Source organism: Strongylocentrotus purpuratus, unplaced genomic scaffold, assembly GCF_000002235.5.
Source record: "Strongylocentrotus purpuratus isolate Spur 01 unplaced genomic scaffold, Spur_5.0 spur5_scaffold_21, whole genome shotgun sequence".
NCBI lineage: Eukaryota > Metazoa > Echinodermata > Echinoidea > Camarodonta > Strongylocentrotidae > Strongylocentrotus > Strongylocentrotus purpuratus.
Genome location: NW_022145607.1, coordinates 29820531 through 29839446, shown reverse-complemented (window position 1 = coordinate 29839446; position 18916 = coordinate 29820531). Strand labels below are relative to the sequence as shown.

The 18916-nt window shown below is 38.5% G+C and overlaps 1 protein-coding gene across 1 annotated transcript; it reads left to right on the top strand.

Moving 5' to 3' along the window:
- The first annotated feature begins 2570 nt into the window (after window positions 1-2570).
- On the top strand, window positions 2571-14408 carry LOC105441422 (extracellular serine proteinase-like). Its single transcript, XM_030994463.1, has 7 exons — window positions 2571-2594; window positions 4662-4849; window positions 7243-7352; window positions 9075-9225; window positions 11500-11717; window positions 13274-13466; window positions 14093-14408. The coding sequence occupies exons 2-7, from the start codon at window positions 4681-4683 to the stop codon at window positions 14284-14286; spliced, it is 1035 nt and encodes a 344-aa protein (XP_030850323.1). The 5' UTR covers window positions 2571-2594; window positions 4662-4680; the 3' UTR covers window positions 14287-14408.
- Window positions 14409-18916: the final 4508 nt, after the last annotated feature.

The following is an 18916-nucleotide window of genomic DNA, read 5'->3' as shown; positions in this document are numbered from 1 at the left end:
TTAAAAATTATGGAAAGCCGTTAGCATCTTTGAAAATATTTTGTAAAAGTTATTTTGAAAGGCATAAAATGTTGATTCGAATCATTCATATTTTCTATCATCAAGGAGATTTCATGTTCTTGATGTGAAATTTATTTTTAAAAAAGTCTAAAATACTTGAATTTCTGCTTTTGAATATATTTCATTTTAAGGCTCCAATGGCTGTCCATAAATTTTAAGTCCAACTTAGTGTTAAGTTCTACTTAGGATCTTTGTGAAACACCCCCAGGATAGATAGACAAATATAATATATGGTTCATATCTACCTTGCCTAATCGCGTATCATTTTAACCCTTATGATATTTTGGTATAGTATTGTTATATTCGTTGTTTTTTTGTATTGTACAATTCAGCCGAAGCTTCGTGACCTACTTTGAATAAATATAGAAAAAAAAGTATACATATTGAATAGTAATTAATCATACTCGCAAATTCACATACAATTGATTTAATTTGTTGTAATGAATGTCCACTTCATGTGTTCAGAGACAGTGTCACCCCAATACGCATTGATAATCATGAATTGGGTGAAGTGTCGGTTGTAAAATTACTTGGGGTACTGGTTCAAAATGATCTGAAATGTTCATGTCATGTGAATATTGTCAAGCGAGCAAGCACAAGACTACTCATGCTCAGAATACTGAACGGATTCAAGCTTCCAGCAAATGATTTATCATCAATATGTGTCTACTGTTCGACGTACTTTCGGCCCGTGGTAGAATATTGTGCCCCTGTTTAGCGCTCTGGGCTAACTGAAAACCAAAGTAACGAGATGGAAGGAATCCAAATACGAGCTTGGACCGCACTACTGTAATTACCAAAATGCTCTCAAAGAATCGGGACTGCCTTCTCACAATGTGTGTTGGGTTTTTACAGAAGTGTATCAATCAGATATGATTAATTACGTCTGGGAACCGACGTTTAAACGTCACCATCAGAAAGACGTGACTCAGTTTCGAACCTGGGTCCTCGGCTAGATTCAGCTAGATTACAGCATTGAGTCCGGTCGAAAGATTGCCTAGCGGCCTAGCCCATCATCTAACTTTCACCCCTGGCCTCCTCCCTTGTGATCAACTTTACATTGTCGATCATTGCGAAATGGCCGAGACTATTCCGAAGTCTTTTGCAAAACGGAGCGCTACAAAAGAAGTGCTCTCCACTATACCTCATCATACGCAAATTTAAAGTAATAACTGGAGAAGATCCATAAATATGCCGTGCAATATACATGCACTGAGGTAAAAGCACTATGGCGGCTTGTAATTATGTTATATTTTAAATCTTTTTGATAAGGATACTGTTGATTAGAATTATATTCTCTTTTGTACTTTTCATAAATACTATGAACTTTAAATTCAACCAAATATCTATAACCAAATTATCGATATATCTGCGAAACAACCTACATGCTAGAGAGAGAGGGAGAGGGAGAAAATAGAGAGAGAGAGAGAGAGAGGAAAATAGAGAGAGAGAGAGAGAGAGAGAAGAAGAGGATGGATAGAATGGTGGGAACGATGGGCATAATTTATCGATCCAAATCACAATTACTTCTCTCTATGAACTATGTTTTGTGACTTATGATATTTGTTTTGTTTTTGTTTGTTAAAAAACAGTATGTTATGTACCTTGAGTATCATCTGGCGTTTGTATATTTTTTGCAATTTTAAATATTTTATTTTTATGTATTTTTAAAAATTGCTGGTAAAATATAAACAATTTAGTTTCGGGCTGATTATCATATTTTATATTTTACCTTGAGTAAATGAATAAATAAAAATAATTAATTATGTAATCTATTTTATCTAACTAAAACAATGCCAAGGATTTTATTACGAAGAATGCATTATTCAACCGAAAACCATATGGTCTGGTTTGATTTTCCGATTCGATATGGTGGCCGTGAACCTGTGCCTACCTGATCTCATCGACCCTCGATCGGTCAACAGTGAACTCACGGGCGTGGCATTAGCAATCAACGCGATCTGGCAGTCCAAACACCTTAATAAATAGCGAAAAAAACAATAGGTGTTAAATCACTTTTAGACGGTATCTCCGCCAACAATAGATGTAACGCCGTTTAATACGTCGAAACAGATGCGTCGTTCCTGCCGTGCCTTAGAAGAAAGAATTGGGCTGCGTTCATGCTTAAATTTTGAAGGCAGAATGAGCGATCTGAAACGCTCATCGTAAACGCTCATCGTGATCGCAGTTCCACGATGTAGTGTTCATGCTTACTTCTCTGGCTCCCCCAGGCAATTCTTAGTGTGTGGCCTTAATTGGTCTTCCAGCTGGATTCGCAAACCTTCACTGTGCATGCTACGTAGACCCACTAGAGGTCAGTGCGTTGACCCCATTTAAACGCGTTTACAAATTGTAAACGCATCTTTTTGTGAGTTTACGATCGGCGATCGTGATCGCCGTTTTTCGGTGATTCTACAAAAGTGAGCTAAGACGCAACCGTGTTTTAAACTAAACGCGTAACAGATGCCTGATTCTGGCCGTCAAAATCAAGCATGAACGCGCCCTCAGTCACCAAAATTTCTCCAAAGTATTTGGTAAGCAAACTATAACATCTATTAAATGCTCAGTGTAATCTAATCGTGTAGTGTTGGCTAATGAACATTTCCTAATCATTTTAAATCTGAACTCTACTTTTTCAAGATCAGACTTAATGTTAAAGGAATAATCGATACTGATATCAAATTAGCAGAATATTAAGGCAGTAAAATTGGAATTACATCGGTGAAAGATTTATTGAAGATTTATCTTGGGAGCTTATCTGAGATTTTTATAAACGTAAACCCCCTCCCCCAAATAAATAAATGAATCAATACAGTGTTAACTATTCATATAAGTAAGACATCTGCTGTCGTTGCCAGAATATTATACAAATTACACCATGTTGTAGAGAACATTCTAGATAAGATGTAAATAATCAGACCGTCACCGCCTTCCTGCGTCTCCTGAGGCGACCGCCAAATCGGTAGCTTTCTCTGAGCGATTGGCTGTCTCCTGTTACTAGATAACACAGTTACAAACAAGTGGGAGAAGCAAGTGTGCAGAATTGTCGGGACTTTTCTTTATGCTGACGTCCTTTGGTGGTGCTTTTTAAATGCAATTTTCTATTAACAGTGTACACCTCATACAAAAATCCCATTTCTGGATGACGTTAATCTAATTGATGACTAATACCACTGCTTAAAAAAGACCCTTTTGAGTTATACATTTTGAAGAAAAAAAATTATAATCATATTTGTACTGAAACAGATTGGACATTTGTCCGGCACTACGTCACAGTGACATTACCGATTCAGCCAATTTCGTGAAATGCCCTTAATTGAAGTAATTAGCTTCCTGATATTTTGTGTCCATTTTTGCTCAAACTCTTATCAGTCTGCTTCTCTGAATTGTCTGCTTTCGTTTAGAATACTAGACTACACATGTTGGATTTTCCTTTAAAATCCCAGAAATTGAAAGCTCCTGGTATCTTTAACCGCTCATCAACAGCAAAGAGACTGTGATGATTGCATCCAACAAATTAATACCACTGCTTAAAAAAGACCCTTTTGAGTTATACATTTTGAAGAAAAAAAATTATAATCATATTTGTACTGAAACAGATCGGACATTTGTCCGGCACTACGTCACAGTGACATTACCGATTCAGCCAATTTCGTGAAATGCCCTTAATTGAATTAATTAGCTTCCTGATAGCTTGTGTCCATTTTTGCTCAAACTCTTATCAGTCTGCTTCTCTGAATTGTCTGCTTTCGTTTAGAGTACTAGACTACACATGTTGGATTTTCCTTTAAAATCCCAGAAATTGAAAGCTCCTGGTATCTTAAACCGCTCATCAACAGCAAAGAGACTGTGATGATTGCATCCAACTAAAAGTCTCTGCCGAGTCTCTTTCCGCAAAACTAGCGTTGTTGCTATACAATTGACTTTGGTGATTTCATCTACCAACATAGTCTGCACCAATAACACCGATCTATAGGGTTGCGTTTGTATTTAGCCTAAACAATATCACATTTCCCAGCTGGGACCTGACATTGGGCCCTGCTCTAATTGCTTGTTTTTTGTTTTCTTCTTCAAAGGGTATAGGGTTAGAGCTAGGCTTACATTTTGGTTTAAGATTAAATATAAGGTAAGGATTATGGTAAGTAGAGCGCTGGGTTCAGAGTTAAAGGGAGTGTGGTGTGGCAAATACTGGTTAACGCCATCTATGTCTTCTTTTGGACAACTGCACGTAAACGAATGGACTTGATTAACTGGGTCAGCGCGCGATAACGTCCGCGAAACAGACCGAAGTTCTCCTCACGCTCCTGTTTCGCGTATGTTGCACGCACGGGAATGCTGCGTCGCGTCGTCCGTAGTCGTATTTTTACCCGATTGGCCCCGAGTAGGGGCACGGGAAAGACGCATAGCCTCGTCATGCTACACACCCTTTAACATTCAGAATTCGCTTACTGTAGGAGATTGACGTCGAAATGTTGTCACACGAGCAAGTGTCGTACAACTTTCCCATCATTCATTTTGAGCAACTCGCCATTAAATGCGGACCCCGCTAGTCGCAACGCTCCCAGTTCATTATTTTCTTATTTTCTTGATATCTCTTGTAGCATTCGCGGATCATCCAGAATGTTTGGCGGAAAACCTGTTTTTCTCCTTATTATCTGTACCCTGGTAATAATTCAAGATGAAAAACGCTGCTGGGTTACGGCCGCTGCACTTCCGAATCCGCCCATCCTGCTACTGGACCGAATCGACCAGGCATCTCTTCCCCGTGATGGAGCTCCTTATGACAGAAGTGAGTCAACAATAATAATTATAATAACGATGATTATAATAATAATAATTATAATAATGATAATTATGATAGTGTTGATATAATAATAATAATGATAATTCTGATAATGTTAATAATAATAATAATGATAATAACAATGATAATAAGAATAATAATTAGGAATAATAATAATAATAAGAAGAAGAAGAATACTAGCAATACTAAAGATAATGATAATGATATTAAAAATATTATGATAACATTTTAAGACACCGATTCCAAATGACATCAAACCAAACTCTCAAGGCGCAAAAGTGCAGAATATGAAATTCCAGTACTTGCATTATACACAAAAAGACAACAAAAGTAAGATAGAACTAATCAAAATGTAAAAAAAAAACGTTTTATTGTTTACCAAATCAATCGAATTTTACCTGGAAACCGCTGGGGAAATAAAAAAAAAGCACGGCCCGTAGGAAGAGCCGTACTAACACTGTTATAAGACATTTTATTCATTATTTTATTTTACTAGGTCATTTTGACGCCATATATAACTCGACAAGGCCAGAGAAACATCTGTGACGGATTTGTTGGTTCATAAAACCGCCGAAGAAGTTTTGTTTCACTGGCCCTATATGTAGCCCTTCAGGCACCAGCGTACCTACGAGGGGGGGGGGGGAAGTCTGCCCCCTAACCCCCCCCCCCCCCCACCGACGAGTGACAAGCAAGCACACATTAAATTAAACAAATAAAGGTCATCATCACCATGGCTAAAAAGTGGATCAATGTCTAAACGTCTGATTGACAAGCAACAACAAAAACGGAAAGTAAAGGAAAAGGGAAGAAAGAAGGGCTAAAAACACGATTTATAAGTGGACCCAGGGCACTCACTTATCCGTATATAGGCCAAGGCCCCGTGGTTTAGCTAGCCATGCACCGAGATTTGGGTAGTTTTCAGGTCATCAGAACTAGCCCTTATTCGTGTTTTAGGCCTATAATATAAAAACATATGCCTATGATCGCTCTACACTATAGGGCGGACAAGTTACAACGTTCAAAAGTATGTCAGGACTCAAGCTTCAGGTCCATCTGTCAAATCATCATGCCGTTACACAATGTACAGGGCCCGCGGTGGGCTCGAGTCCCTCTTTTTTTCTTTTCTAATAAGTGTCCTTTTCCCTTTGGATATGTGCCCTATTTTCCTTTCCCCATAAAAAGTGTTCCTAATTTAAAGCGATTAGGATCAACTTTGTCTTTAATTTCACCCGAATCTGGCTCGCTACTCTCGCTCGTATTTAAATTTTATATAATTATGTTTCTTATCAAAGATCTTTTCAGTCTTTCATGATTAGATTGTGAAACCCCGTCCGGATTGTTTTTCCTCTTTATAAGATGTAATTTTTAAACTGCGACGTCACCACTAACTACAAAGAACATGTATGATGCTTAAACAGTACCTTGGACCATGTCAAGGGAAAAACAAACAGTAAAAGCATCCCTGATAATGTACTCAAAATGTAAGGGTGTATACCAATTTCTTTAAAAAATGTATATATTCGCTTTGAGGTTTCCCTCTGTAGGTGCCCCCTTTTCCAGGAAAGTGCCGTTTATATTTGGTTGCCCCCCTTCCAAAAAAAAATTAAAAAAATAAAATAATAATAATAATTGAAAAACGTTGAAGCCAGACGCCAGTGATTTTTCTCTGCCCATCCCAACTGATGTACTAGTCTTGTGCTGACTGGTTTTAACAATCAAGTGATACCTGAGGTACTAGGAAACTGTACCATGTCAATTATATCCTTGTCAACATTGTTGCATTGAGGATCTTGTTTAGAAATGAAATAAAAAGGATAAATATTATACGTTATGGACTCATGATCTTGTTGAGGGAATCATTATTGTGTTTAGTTAAACATGTATCAATATTAAACACTTACACCTCGAGGTACCGGTGTCATGAATACCAGTGTCCTAAAGACATTTTTTTCTACACCGGCGTGTCCCGCTTTTTGTGTTTACAGTCTTTTCCTCCCAGGAAATCCAAGGCTTATCATAATTTTATGCTGGAAAGAGTCACAGATTTATAATGATATCCTGGCAAAATGTATACACCAAATCGCCCGAATTGAGTTTGAAATTTTTTCTTCAGCTTTTCAGTGGGGCACATCCCCCCTCAGACTCCACCCAGTCCATGCAAGCGCGAAACGCCGCTAAATATTTTCTCACGAATTGCCCCCCCCCCCCCTGTGTTTTGGGGTACAACCCTAGTCCCCCTTCACCCCTTTACACACCTACATATCCCCTTGCTCCCCCCTCCCCCTGACGAGGTATGCCAGGTACGTCACTGCCTTCAGGGTTAGACTATACCCTACCCCAGCTTTGTAATGTCCATGTTTTTGTATTTTCTTCCTCAGATGATGCGACAGACGTGACTATCTTCATTCTTGATACTGGAGTCCTGTCTACTCACGATGAGTTTACCAACGGCCGCGTTAGGTTTTATAACGATACCGTTACACCAAACGTGAGTATTATTATTACTTCACGACTCTTTAGTATCTTACGTGAATCAAATCAATATCCCCGTTATTCCTCTCATGCGTATTACGAAGAACATCACTTATATAGGCCTAACGTTAAAAAAACGTGGTGAAGGAAGGTGATAATTGAATGTAGACCTAACAAAGAAATGCCCCCCCCCCCTATGCCTTTAAAAAAATCTCATTACTAACCATGCATGCTACGGAAGAAATAGAATATATGAAAAGTGGTCAAAAGTCTTGTTTGTCAAAAACCGGGAAATATGGCGTAATATAGGTGGACCACTGAGCCGGGAGCCAGGATTTTGTGAGAAGAAAAAAAATCATTAATTGGGCCTTTTTTTTTATTGTTGTTGTGTTTTATGGGTTCCGTTGGGTACATAATTAGGTAACAGTTGAGTTTTAATGGGGCAGGGAGGCCTATATGGGGATGATTGTCCAGCTTGAATCCGATACTGTTTGTAGGAAATGGAGGGGGTAGAGTAGACAGGCCATTGCGGATGCCTAAAATCTGGTTCATATATGATGCGGTAAATCTGCCGCCCCCCCCCCTCAAAAAAACAAAGAAATGCCCCCCCCCCCCTATGCCTTTAAAAAAATCTCATTACTAACCATGCATGCTACGGAAGAAATAGAATATATGAAAAGTGGTCAAAAGTCTTGTTTGTCAAAAACCGGGAAATATGGCGTAATATAGGTGGACCACTGAGCCGGGAGCCAGGATTTTGTGAGAAGAAAAAAAAATCATTAATTGGGCCTTTTTTTTTATTGTTGTTGTGTTTTATGGGTTCCGTTGGGTACATAATTAGGTAACAGTTGAGTTTTAATGGGGCAGGGAGGCCTATATGGGGATGATTGTCCAGCTTGAATCCGATACTGTTTGTAGGAAATGGAGGGGGTAGAGTAGACAGGCCATTGCGGATGCCTAAAATCTGGTTCATATATGATGCGGTAAATCTGCCGCCCCCCCCCCCCTCAAAAAAAGAGGGTTTTCCCCTATTTTTTTCAAAACGTGTAAATGAATGGCAAGTGCGGGCAATAAAGGTCCAACGCGTATGCGCTGAGCTCTGTGTTATAAGATTAAGTAATGTGAAGCGTATTACACTTTATATCCCGCATACTAAGAATCGTGCAATCTGATTGGTCTAAATGTGGTCACATGAACAATGATAGATAAGTACTATCTCCCTGCGATAGGACTTTTGTACATTAATTTTTTGCTGCTGCCCCTCTTGCCCATTGAATAAGCATAGCAAAGTAGGTTACGCGAAATGTCAATGTCAATATCAATGTCAAATGAGCGCGCATCGACTTTATTACATGTATGCATGTTGTGCTTTGTAAAATCTAGCTGAAGATAAACTGTCTGCAGAATAAGTTCTTTTAATTATGTAAAATTCACCTTAAATAGACCTTATTGCCGATGTCGGATATAAAACAAATATTTACCTCCTTTAGTCGGGCAATATACGAACTATCATCGTCTCGGTGATCTCGGGATGATAGTAGCCTCGAGATCACCTCGGCGATGATAGTTTGTAATTCTACCCTCGTAGTCGATTAATATTTGCTTAGTATATATATAGGCCTAAAAGTTTTGTTTACTAAAACACCAAAAAACAGCTGTTAATTACAGCTAGCTGTCTGAAGGAGGCTTAATTGTTACGTTTTCATTTCTCTCATATATCCTTATTCTTGCTTTGTAGTCGCCCATTATGGTGGACGTCAATGGCCATGGGACCCGCTGTGCGAGCGTAGCCGCCGGGGCCAACATAGGAGTCGCTCGGGGCGCGACCGTAAAGAGCATTCGGGTCGCTGGATCCGATGGCTTAGCCGCGGCTGACGACGTCCTCGAAGGTATGTACTTTGAACGAGAATTTAGACAAGTTTGAGCTCTGGAAAAAGTGAAAGGAAATTGGGAGCTTTTTCATTCTGTTCATTTTTGTGAGGAAGGATGGCTCTTCACATGCCTTCATGTTCATAATATGACAAATACTCGTTAAATATATCATGTCACAAGCACAGCCCAATATACACATTTCTGTGCCGATGTGACTTTCATAAAAACTGGGCAAATTTATCATCATGATGATGATTCCAAAACCTCACAATTTCCAGAAATACTTATCTGCAATATGATTAACCTTTTCCACGCAATTTCTTTTACTATTGAATCGCATGACAAGAACTTAACTTTATCCTTAAAGGTACTATGTCCCATTTGCAGGCCAAACAAATGAAAAAGTTAAATTCCAACTGCATTTGAAAGATAATACTTATTTAGAACTTCCCTCAAAAAGGTGGGGCTTGAAAATGTCTTCAAATGGGAAAATAATGACTATTAGTTGTCAAATCGACTTTAGGGCTATAGAGCCCAAAAGTAATAGTCTTGATTTTCAGACAATTGTACCGAATGGTCATACGTTTTATGCTGCGCAAAGATTCAATCAGTTTAATCTTGGCCATCACAAGAAGTGGGTTATTAATGTAGACAAATGCTCATGTACCCTTTACAACTCTTTTCATGTATGTTATTACCAAAGAAGAAGAAAAAGCCAGTCAGTTATTTAATAGTGTCTGACAGTGAAGTCTAGCAAGTAAACGGGTTTCCTTGCATAATTTGAATATGAGGACACTGCTAACGTTTAAATTTCACAGATAGGACATACATGACATATTCATAATTCCTGCAAAGTTCTACGGAATTTGAGGTTGGCTGCAAAAGGGACATAGTACCTTTAAAACAATAGCAAAACTGAAGACAAAAATCACCCTACTTGTCATCAACTTTGGAATATGTAACATTCGAGCGAACATATTAAATAATCCCCCCCCCCCAAAAAAAAAAAAAACTTTTATAGGACCAATACCATAGGAAATAGAATTTGGTCTTATCGATTTCTTGAAAGTCTTAGTGATCGTATTGTTCGATTCTATGAGTACATGAATTTATAAACAGGAGGGGAAAAACAAGAAAAAATCAAAGAAAAAATAAATTAAATGAATAAATAAAACTAAACACAAAGTAAACAAACAAACAAACAAACAAAACATATAAAGGCCTTGATATAGAAATGTTGTTGATTCGGGTTATTGGACTTCTGAGGGATCAGTCCTTTTAACATGTCAAGAAACATATAAAAGCGCCGTCAACTGTTCCGACTGTGTTTAATGTATACCTGCCTACCGGCCACGTCGATTCCGATGCCTTGAACACGTTTGTGTTTTCAGCAATCGAGTTTCTTTTTTAAATAACAGAACTTGGTTAAATTTAACGAAACGAGGGGTTAAACTCTCATTTAATAATGATCCACTTAGCCCATGCATGATACATATTTCCACGAACCTCTGGACCCTACTGCATAATTCTTCATGTGCAGCTCTATATCTCTAGAAACAAGTTTGGATGACATAAAGCTATCGAAAATGTTGAATGATTCAATATTATTAAATCCAGAGTCGTTTCCTGTTTAGCGCCTTTCACGTCGTTGTACTTATAAATCAAATCGCAATTTGCTCCACATAGTAGCTGTGTAAGAATTGTATTAAGTGTTTGCGATGAAATGTATTATATTTTGAAGAAAAACGATCCATTGGTAAATCTGTGATGTTTCCGGTAAGTGGCTCGACATATTGATTCACGTAAATTTTGCTACAAAAGTCAATAACCGAATTATTAACTGCAAATTTGGAACCCAAACTAGGCCAATAATTATTATATAGGCATACCCAACCCATAACCCTAACACCTCCCCCTAACCCCCAGACCTAACCTTCAATCCAATCGCAACCTTAACCATTACTTTATACAGTGGTGGATCCAGGGGGGCCGGACCCCCCCCCCCCCCCTTGAGAAAAAAAGTCATGTAAAAACACGTGATTTTTACCTTTTTAAAATTTTCGAGGACCAAAAAAAAATGTGCTCACTACACCCCCCACTGAGCGACTTTTCGGCCGGCGCGATTTTCAAATTTTTGGGAGCAAAAAAAAAAGTTGGGCCCCTCCCCTAAGAAATCCTGGATCCGCGCCTGACTCTATACCAATCACGAAATAAATCAAGCAGCAATATTGTGGCAGGAACGCATGTCTTGTCACCTATATTATTTGTTTTCTTACATCCTATTCATACAGGGCTTGACAATGTTCAACGTTGGTGGAACAGCAACCCGGGCTCTAAGTGTGTCGTCTCCTACTCACTGATTTCCACGTCATTTAGTACGACACTCATCTATGCTTTCGGGAACTTCAGCAAAAACACTGATTGCGTGGTCGTCGTGGCAGCCGGAAACCAAGGTTCGCACTTCAGCGAGGCTAATGCCTGTAACTACTCTCCGTCTGGATCACCCAATGTAAATATTCACCGATTCGGAGAGCTCAACGTGGAAGGGCGCACGAGCGGTTGAGCGTGCAGCGAGAATGCGACTTGTTTGACGTTTTGCCTTTTGTTTAGGTCGAGAATACGATAAAGAGTTTTAACAAGTCATCTCCTCATCTCCTCGTTATTAACAAGGCTTCTTGGCGGGTTTTAACAATTCACCTTCTCACCATCTTTACTTAAACAAGGCGCTCTGCCTAATTCAGTTATCTTCTCTACTTCTCAACTGAAACGAGGCCCCTTGCCGAGTTTTAACAAGTCGCCCTCTCGAATTTTTGGCATTCAGAAGGAGCAATGGCGAGTTCAACAAGTCACCTTCTCGCTGCACATTATTTTAAGTTGTACGCGTAAGCCCCCCCCCCCCCCCCCCCTCCTGTCGATAATGGGGAGGGGAGATCCTTCGAGGGGCATCGAGTACGCTTAATACTAGTTTTAACTTATGTTAAAAACGTGTTCCTGCTTTAGTTCCCGGACTACCTGGCACCAGTCTGATTTAATAAGACAACGAATCATCTGTTGTTATGCTCTTTGATGGCCCCCATCTCTGTTGGACGGAGAATTACAGTGGTCCTAAAAACCATGGGAAGAGAATCGCTCTATACAAGTCCTAGCCTATAGTCTATCGATGTTTTTTTTTTTAATATTTGTTAAAAAAAACATTTAGAATGCTCCTTTTCTTTAACGATGAGTGGCCTTTCCCCCTGCAAATAAGTGCCCCCCCCCCCCTTCGTCTCTCATAAGTAGCTATTCAAAAAGGAGAAGTTCCCCTTTTTTTAAATGAAGAGTACCCCTTCAGTTTCCCTTCCAAAAGAGTGCTCCTTCTCTGATAAGTCGCTATTCAAATCTGAGAAGTGCACTTCTCTGTTAAGTCACCCTTTTCTTTTCTAATGAGTTTTTTCTCCTTTAAATCAAATTGAATTGGGCTTAGTGTCCCTTTTCAAATGTGATAAGATCTCATTTTCGAATCTGGTAAACTCACAGGAACTACAAAGCACATTTAAAAATCAATCATGTTGCAAAGAGGCATTATCACAATAGGTGCTATGATCAGACATTTCTCTACCCCTCCCCTTCCCCCAAAGCAATATGTATCCCTAATTTAAAGCAATTGAGAGCCCTATTTTGTGAAATTACCCCCAAAGCCGATTGGCTACACTCGCTCACATACAGTTCATGTAATTATGGAATTAATCTTAAATTTCCCGTTCACTTGATTCGCTCCCTCGCAAATAAAGTATTACGTTCATTACAAACAACTGCAAAGTATGACGCTAAAACCGCTATCTATAACCGCATAAGGAGAAAAGCAATAACATATTGATGATCCTTGAAAATATATCAACTAGAATTTAGGAATACACATATATACAAATGCCTCAAAATTGTATTTTTTCCGCCTAGCGGTTACGCTTTGTCAGTACCCCCATCTTTCTCCAGAGTTTCTGCTACCTCTCCTCCTTTGAAAGACGCTTCGCGCCTTCGACACCCCTGTGCAATACTTTTTTTTTGCACATTGCTTTTTGCTCTTAGGTTATCACGGTCGGAGGGTCGAGAGCCCGTCAAAATGGCATGTCCGACAGTCGTATCGGAATCTCCAATTACGGTCCTTGTGTCGACATCTACGCCCCAGCAAGAAATATCGATCTCGCTGCCCCTTCCGGTAGCAGTAATTCCAACTACCTGAGATCATCCGGCACCTCCTTTGCAACACCTGCGGTGGCAGGTAAGAAAAATGATAATAATAATTATAATAATAATGATAACGATAATAATAATGATAATAATAATAAAAATATGAATAATAATATTAATAAAGAGTAAAATAATAATAGCAAGAGGGAGAGGGTTGCAGTTGGGTGTTAGGTTAGAGTTGTGATTAAACCTAATCCTAAAACCTTCAAAATAATGTTTGGTCCAGGGTTGAAGTTATGAATTCGGTTAGTGTGGGAAATTGAAGGTAAAGCAATGTCCTCAGATTAGTACAGCAACAAATGATTTTTGTCACAGAATGAATCTAATTTTAATGCTTCTGGTAAAGGTGTTAGTTGATGATTGCAAGTAGAGGTGTCGTGGTCTAGTGTTTACGTCGTCGGGCAACAGCTCACATGGTTCGCAGTTCTACATTCGCCACTGGCCTTCCAGGGGTTAAATGGGTACCGGTAGGAAGGAATTCCTCGAATGCTGTGAGCATCGAGAACCGTAGCATATAGCAGAGCCGGGGTAATATTGGAGTGCCTTGAGCACCGTGCGTGGTTGACATGTGTGCTATAAAACACATAATACAACTATTACTATTAGTATAATTTTAATTATTATTATTATCATATCTTTAACGGTTGGTGTACCTAGGTGCTGCGGCCATGATTCTGTCCACCACTAGCCTGACACCTACTGGGAGGAAGTCAATGACTGATCTCGTCCTGGACATCCTTGTTGCGACAAGTTCCAAGGACAAGATGACGCATCTTCCAGCGAGCAACGCCGCGTTTTTACCTTCCAATAACCGCCTTCTAAACGTTGCCAGTGATACTTACTACGCATAAACCCCGGTGGGCGTGATTGTTAATGATAATGCAACGTGGTGATTGACATTGTTAATATTATTGTCATTTCCGCTGACATTGTCATTGTCAACATTTAGTGATGATTGTAATTGTTATTGTCATTATCATTGTATTTGTCATTGACCTTATCATTGGAACACTCGTGAAAGACAACATAACATTTGAATTGATTTATCGTTGATTACAACATTGATGAAGTAATATTAGTGACGATATCAAACGTTTCTATATTCTATTTATAATAGATCAAGATTTCATTTCATTTTCTCGACATTATTGGTGGTTAGTTTTCCCTACTTGCCAGGACTTTTGTAAACTAATCTTTCTTCTCATGTCCACCTCATGCTATTAATTCTTTAACCAACGTGCATGGAAATTGTAAAATGCCATAACGTTTTTAGTATATGGTACATATACAATACAGGTGTGATAAAAGTCGACTGTAGCAATGCATTGTTTGTTCCTTTAGACCACCAAGGCAAGGAAAGGGTTAAGTTAGTCATGATATCACAAATTCTTACATTTAAAAAAAATCTGTATCATATTCATTTTTCATTCAGTCCCGGGTCGGCCTCGTTCGGTGAGGCTTGAGCATTTCTGTATTCGCAGGATTATTTAAAAGTATCATCATTTCTAGAATGGAGTTTGCATTTCTTATTAGCTATTTCTTTCTTTCGCAACCAACAATCCCTCAATTCCTTCAACAAAAACAAAAAAACTCACCTCTTCTGTTACATTACATAAATTTAAAGCGCATTTGAACTTATATATGGAAAATGCACTGTATAAATACTCTATTATTATTAATATTATCTATATCTGTTTAAAAAAAAATACAAATATCAACTGGATTGAGTTAGAGCATTCACTTTTACCACTCAGGGAATATAAGCCCTTATAGTACACCCCATCTCATCAAGTACAAGTTAGATTAAGATAATGTATTGTGTTCATTATTCAGTGTTATCAAGATTGCCTAACATTCTATCCCATTTTCTTTTAATTTCCGTATATTCTATAAATTTAAACTCTGAAATGATGATAATAAACAATTGATATTGTTGGTTAGCATATATATGTTCCTTTGTTTTTCGTTCCTTGCTCTGAGTTAAAGGGATAGTTGAGTTCTGTTGCAGAGGGTGCTACACAAAATATTTGAGTGTGTGTGAGGTAATGAAAAACTGAGTGACAAATTTGAAAGAACATACAATTTAAATGACAAAATCATCTTTGTTTAATCAAAATCGGTTCAGAGACGGCTGAAATATCCATAAATATAACGATTTCTAATATTTGTGTACCAACACAAATATTCGATAATTTGAAAAAGCTGTTGAAAAAAACGAAATAGCGTATTTTACGTTGTATTTCAGCCAATGCCGATGTTGGAATTCTTTTGTTGGCTTTATTGTGTTGGTTATATTACGCACAACCAGCCGGCCCATGTATTGTTATTATTAATTAATTAATTGATTAACGGTCACGAAAAGGGAGCTGAATTGGTATGATCGTATTGGCTAAATTTTACACATTTAGGGGTCTAAAATTACCTTCATAGCAATTTTAGGTCCAAAAAGGGCACTAGAAATGTCATAGATAAGAATAAGAGCAATAAGCAGGCACTTTGAAGGCATTTGCGGTCTGAAAACAGAACTCAACTATCCCTTTAATCAAAGTGCAATCCATCAAGATCTTTTTTTTTTTAAATGTTTAAGAGTCCTGATATTAACGGATTCCAAAAAGATATATTTAAATAGGAAGAGAGAGAGGGGAAATAGAGAGAGAGAGAGAGAGATGAAGAGAGGGAGACGAACTGAAAGAGACATACACAGAGGGAGGATTAGGAAAGAGAGAGAGATAAAAAAAAAATATAGAAAGACGGAAAGGCATACATACACACACATTGAAGAGAGAGTAGGAAAAAAGAGAGAGAGGGGGGGGGAGAGACATAAGAGAGAGGGAGATATATATATATATATATATATATACGTAACAGAGAGGGAGGAGAGAGAGAGAGAGGGAGAGACGTGAGATAGAAAGAGAGATAGAGAGAGGGGGGGATGAGAGAGCTGTCTGTTTTCTAAGGTAAAATCATGGTAAAATCAACTATTCAGTTAAAAGATCGTTGATGTCGAAAAATGTTTATGTCATTCATGTCGTTTTTCCCCAAATTATTCTGATATCTCTCATTTGTATATCTATTTACAAGACGATTTTTGTTGTTTGACATTTGTCAAGTTTCTTTCATTGTATTTTAAACAATTGTTCCGAATCGTAAGCATGCATTCAAGCTTAAAGGTAGCGTCCAACTGAATTAAGCGGCTTGTCCTCTGCCCCCGGTACAAATTAATAGAGGTTAAATATTTGTCAAACTGTCGGTCAATTAAATCTGGTTTCGCCGAAATGCAGGCCCGGGGTTTCCGTGGTTAAGGCATTTGTTAAAACTTTTTCCAAGTTCCAAAAAGGGAGGATAGCAAAAGGGAACTTTGACAAAGGTATATAAACCATTATTTTCTCATTTTCAATTCTCAAACTTATTTATACACGGTCGCTCATATACACTGTCGCTCATAAAGGTGGAATATTTTTTTAAAATCCTAATTTATGGAATTATTTTAAAAAATATTTAAAAATTATATATCTAGATAATAGTATACATTTTCAGATTTTATTTAATAATAATTTGCCAATTTGTGTTTTGCGTGACTGCTAAAGCATGTGTATGCTACTATGCTTATCAACTAGGGGACCTATATGCCCTTAAGTCATAAATGACAGTAATGAGGATTAATGCCCCACAAAAGGGCACTAATATAGCACATCGACACGGTTTCGATCCTGGGACCTCACAGTTACGAGGCCATTGCTTTGTCACTGAACCATGACTGTACGCAACGGGGGCTAGGGTAGGGGGCAGTTTCCATTAATAAATTATTTTTTTTAAATGCAATAAATTTTCAATAATTTATTGCATTTTACCCCGGTTCCCAACGTAAAAAAATCTTCAGTGTGCCCATGCCTTGGGCCATAATGCATTGCCCTTCAGAGGAATTTTATGTTGGGGACCGGGGTAAAATGCAATAAATTATTGAAAATTTATTGCATTTTCTGTTGTTTTATTTATTTATGGAAACTGCCCCCTACCCTAGCCCCCGCTGTGTACAGTCATGGTTCAGTGACAAAACAATGGCCTCGTAACTGTAAGGCCCCATGATCAAAACCGTGTCGATATGCTATATTAGTGCCCTTTTGTGGGGCATTAATCCTCATTACTGTCATTTATGACTTGAGGGCGTAGGTCCCCTATTTAATAAGCATAGTAGCATACACATGCTTTAGCAGTCCCGCAAAACACACATTGGCAAATTATTATTCAATAAAATCTGAGAATATATACTATTATCTAGATATATTATTTTTAAATAATTTTTAAAATAATTCCATGAATTGGGGTAAAACTAAAATATTCCACCTTTATGAGCGACAGTGTAGTTGAAATATTTTTTTTTACCCCAATTTATGGAATTATTTTGACAATGATTTATTCCTAATAGATCTAGATAGTAGTATACATTCTCAGATTTTATTGAATAATAATTTGCCAGTGTTTCTTTTGCGTGACTGCAAAAGCATGTGTATGTTACTATGCTTATCAACTAGGGGCCCTACGCCCTTAAGTCATAAATGACAGTAATGAGGATTAATGCCTCACAAAAGGGCACTAGTATGGCACATCGACACGGTTTTGATCCTGGGGCTTCACAGTTACGAGGCCATTGCTTTGCCACTGAACCATGACTGTACGCAGCGGGGGCTAGGGTAGGGGGCAGTTCCCACAATTTTTTTTTTTTTTTTTTAAAGGCAATAAAATATCAATAATTCATTGAATCCCCCCCCCCCCGGTCCCCAACATAAAAAAATCCTCTGTACGGCCATGCATTATGGCTCAAGGCATGGACACACAGAAGATTATTTTTTTCCTGGGAAAAAAACGTTTAAAACGCGTTAATTTTACCTCTTTTTGAGGATGGCCCCGTCCCCCCCCCCCCCCCTGGCGCTAAAGAGGGGGTGCAATTTTTCAAATTTTGGAGGGCCAAAAAAAAATGTGCTCAATAGCCCCGGAAGCTCAGGGGTTTTAGGCATTTAATTACGATCAGATGAGCATCCACGGGCCCGTCTTAGGGCGCTTGGTGGGGTCCAGGGAGCTGAGCACCCGTAAGCTCAGGGGTTTTAGGTATTTAATTACGTCAGATGAGCATATTTGATATCTAATTTTGTGACACGGCCGGTCATTCATTTTTTTCTTTCTCTTGAAATTAATGCATTAAGAAAAGCGACTAATTGGATCAAAGTGAACAAACTCTCATTGAAATTAGAAATAACTAATTACATGCTTTTCAGTAACTCCATTAACGTTCTTCCAGGTGATATAATCTTTGACTTGTAGGACCAGAGGCGGATCCATCCGGCGGCAAGAGGGGGCCCAATTCGTGAGAAAATATTTATCGGCGACATAGCAAGCCGGCAAATAATCGGGGGTGTGGGAAGGGGGGGGGGGGTAAAGCACTATTTTTTGGGGGTGGGGTAAAAGCACTATTTTTTGGCCTAT

What these genes read in the sequence shown, in the direction of transcription:
- LOC105441422 (XM_030994463.1), top strand. Translation starts at nt 4,681, where the DNA reads ATGTTTGGCGGAAAACCTGTTTTTCTCCTTATTATCTGTACCCTGGTA. An exon ending in TGGAGCTCCTTATGACAGAA is followed by an intron (nt 4,850 to 7,242) that starts GTGAGTCAACAA and finishes TTTCTTCCTCAG; the next exon opens with ATGATGCGACAGACGTGACT. An exon ending in GGCTGACGACGTCCTCGAAG is followed by an intron (nt 9,226 to 11,499) that starts GTATGTACTTTG and finishes CTATTCATACAG; the next exon opens with GGCTTGACAATGTTCAACGT.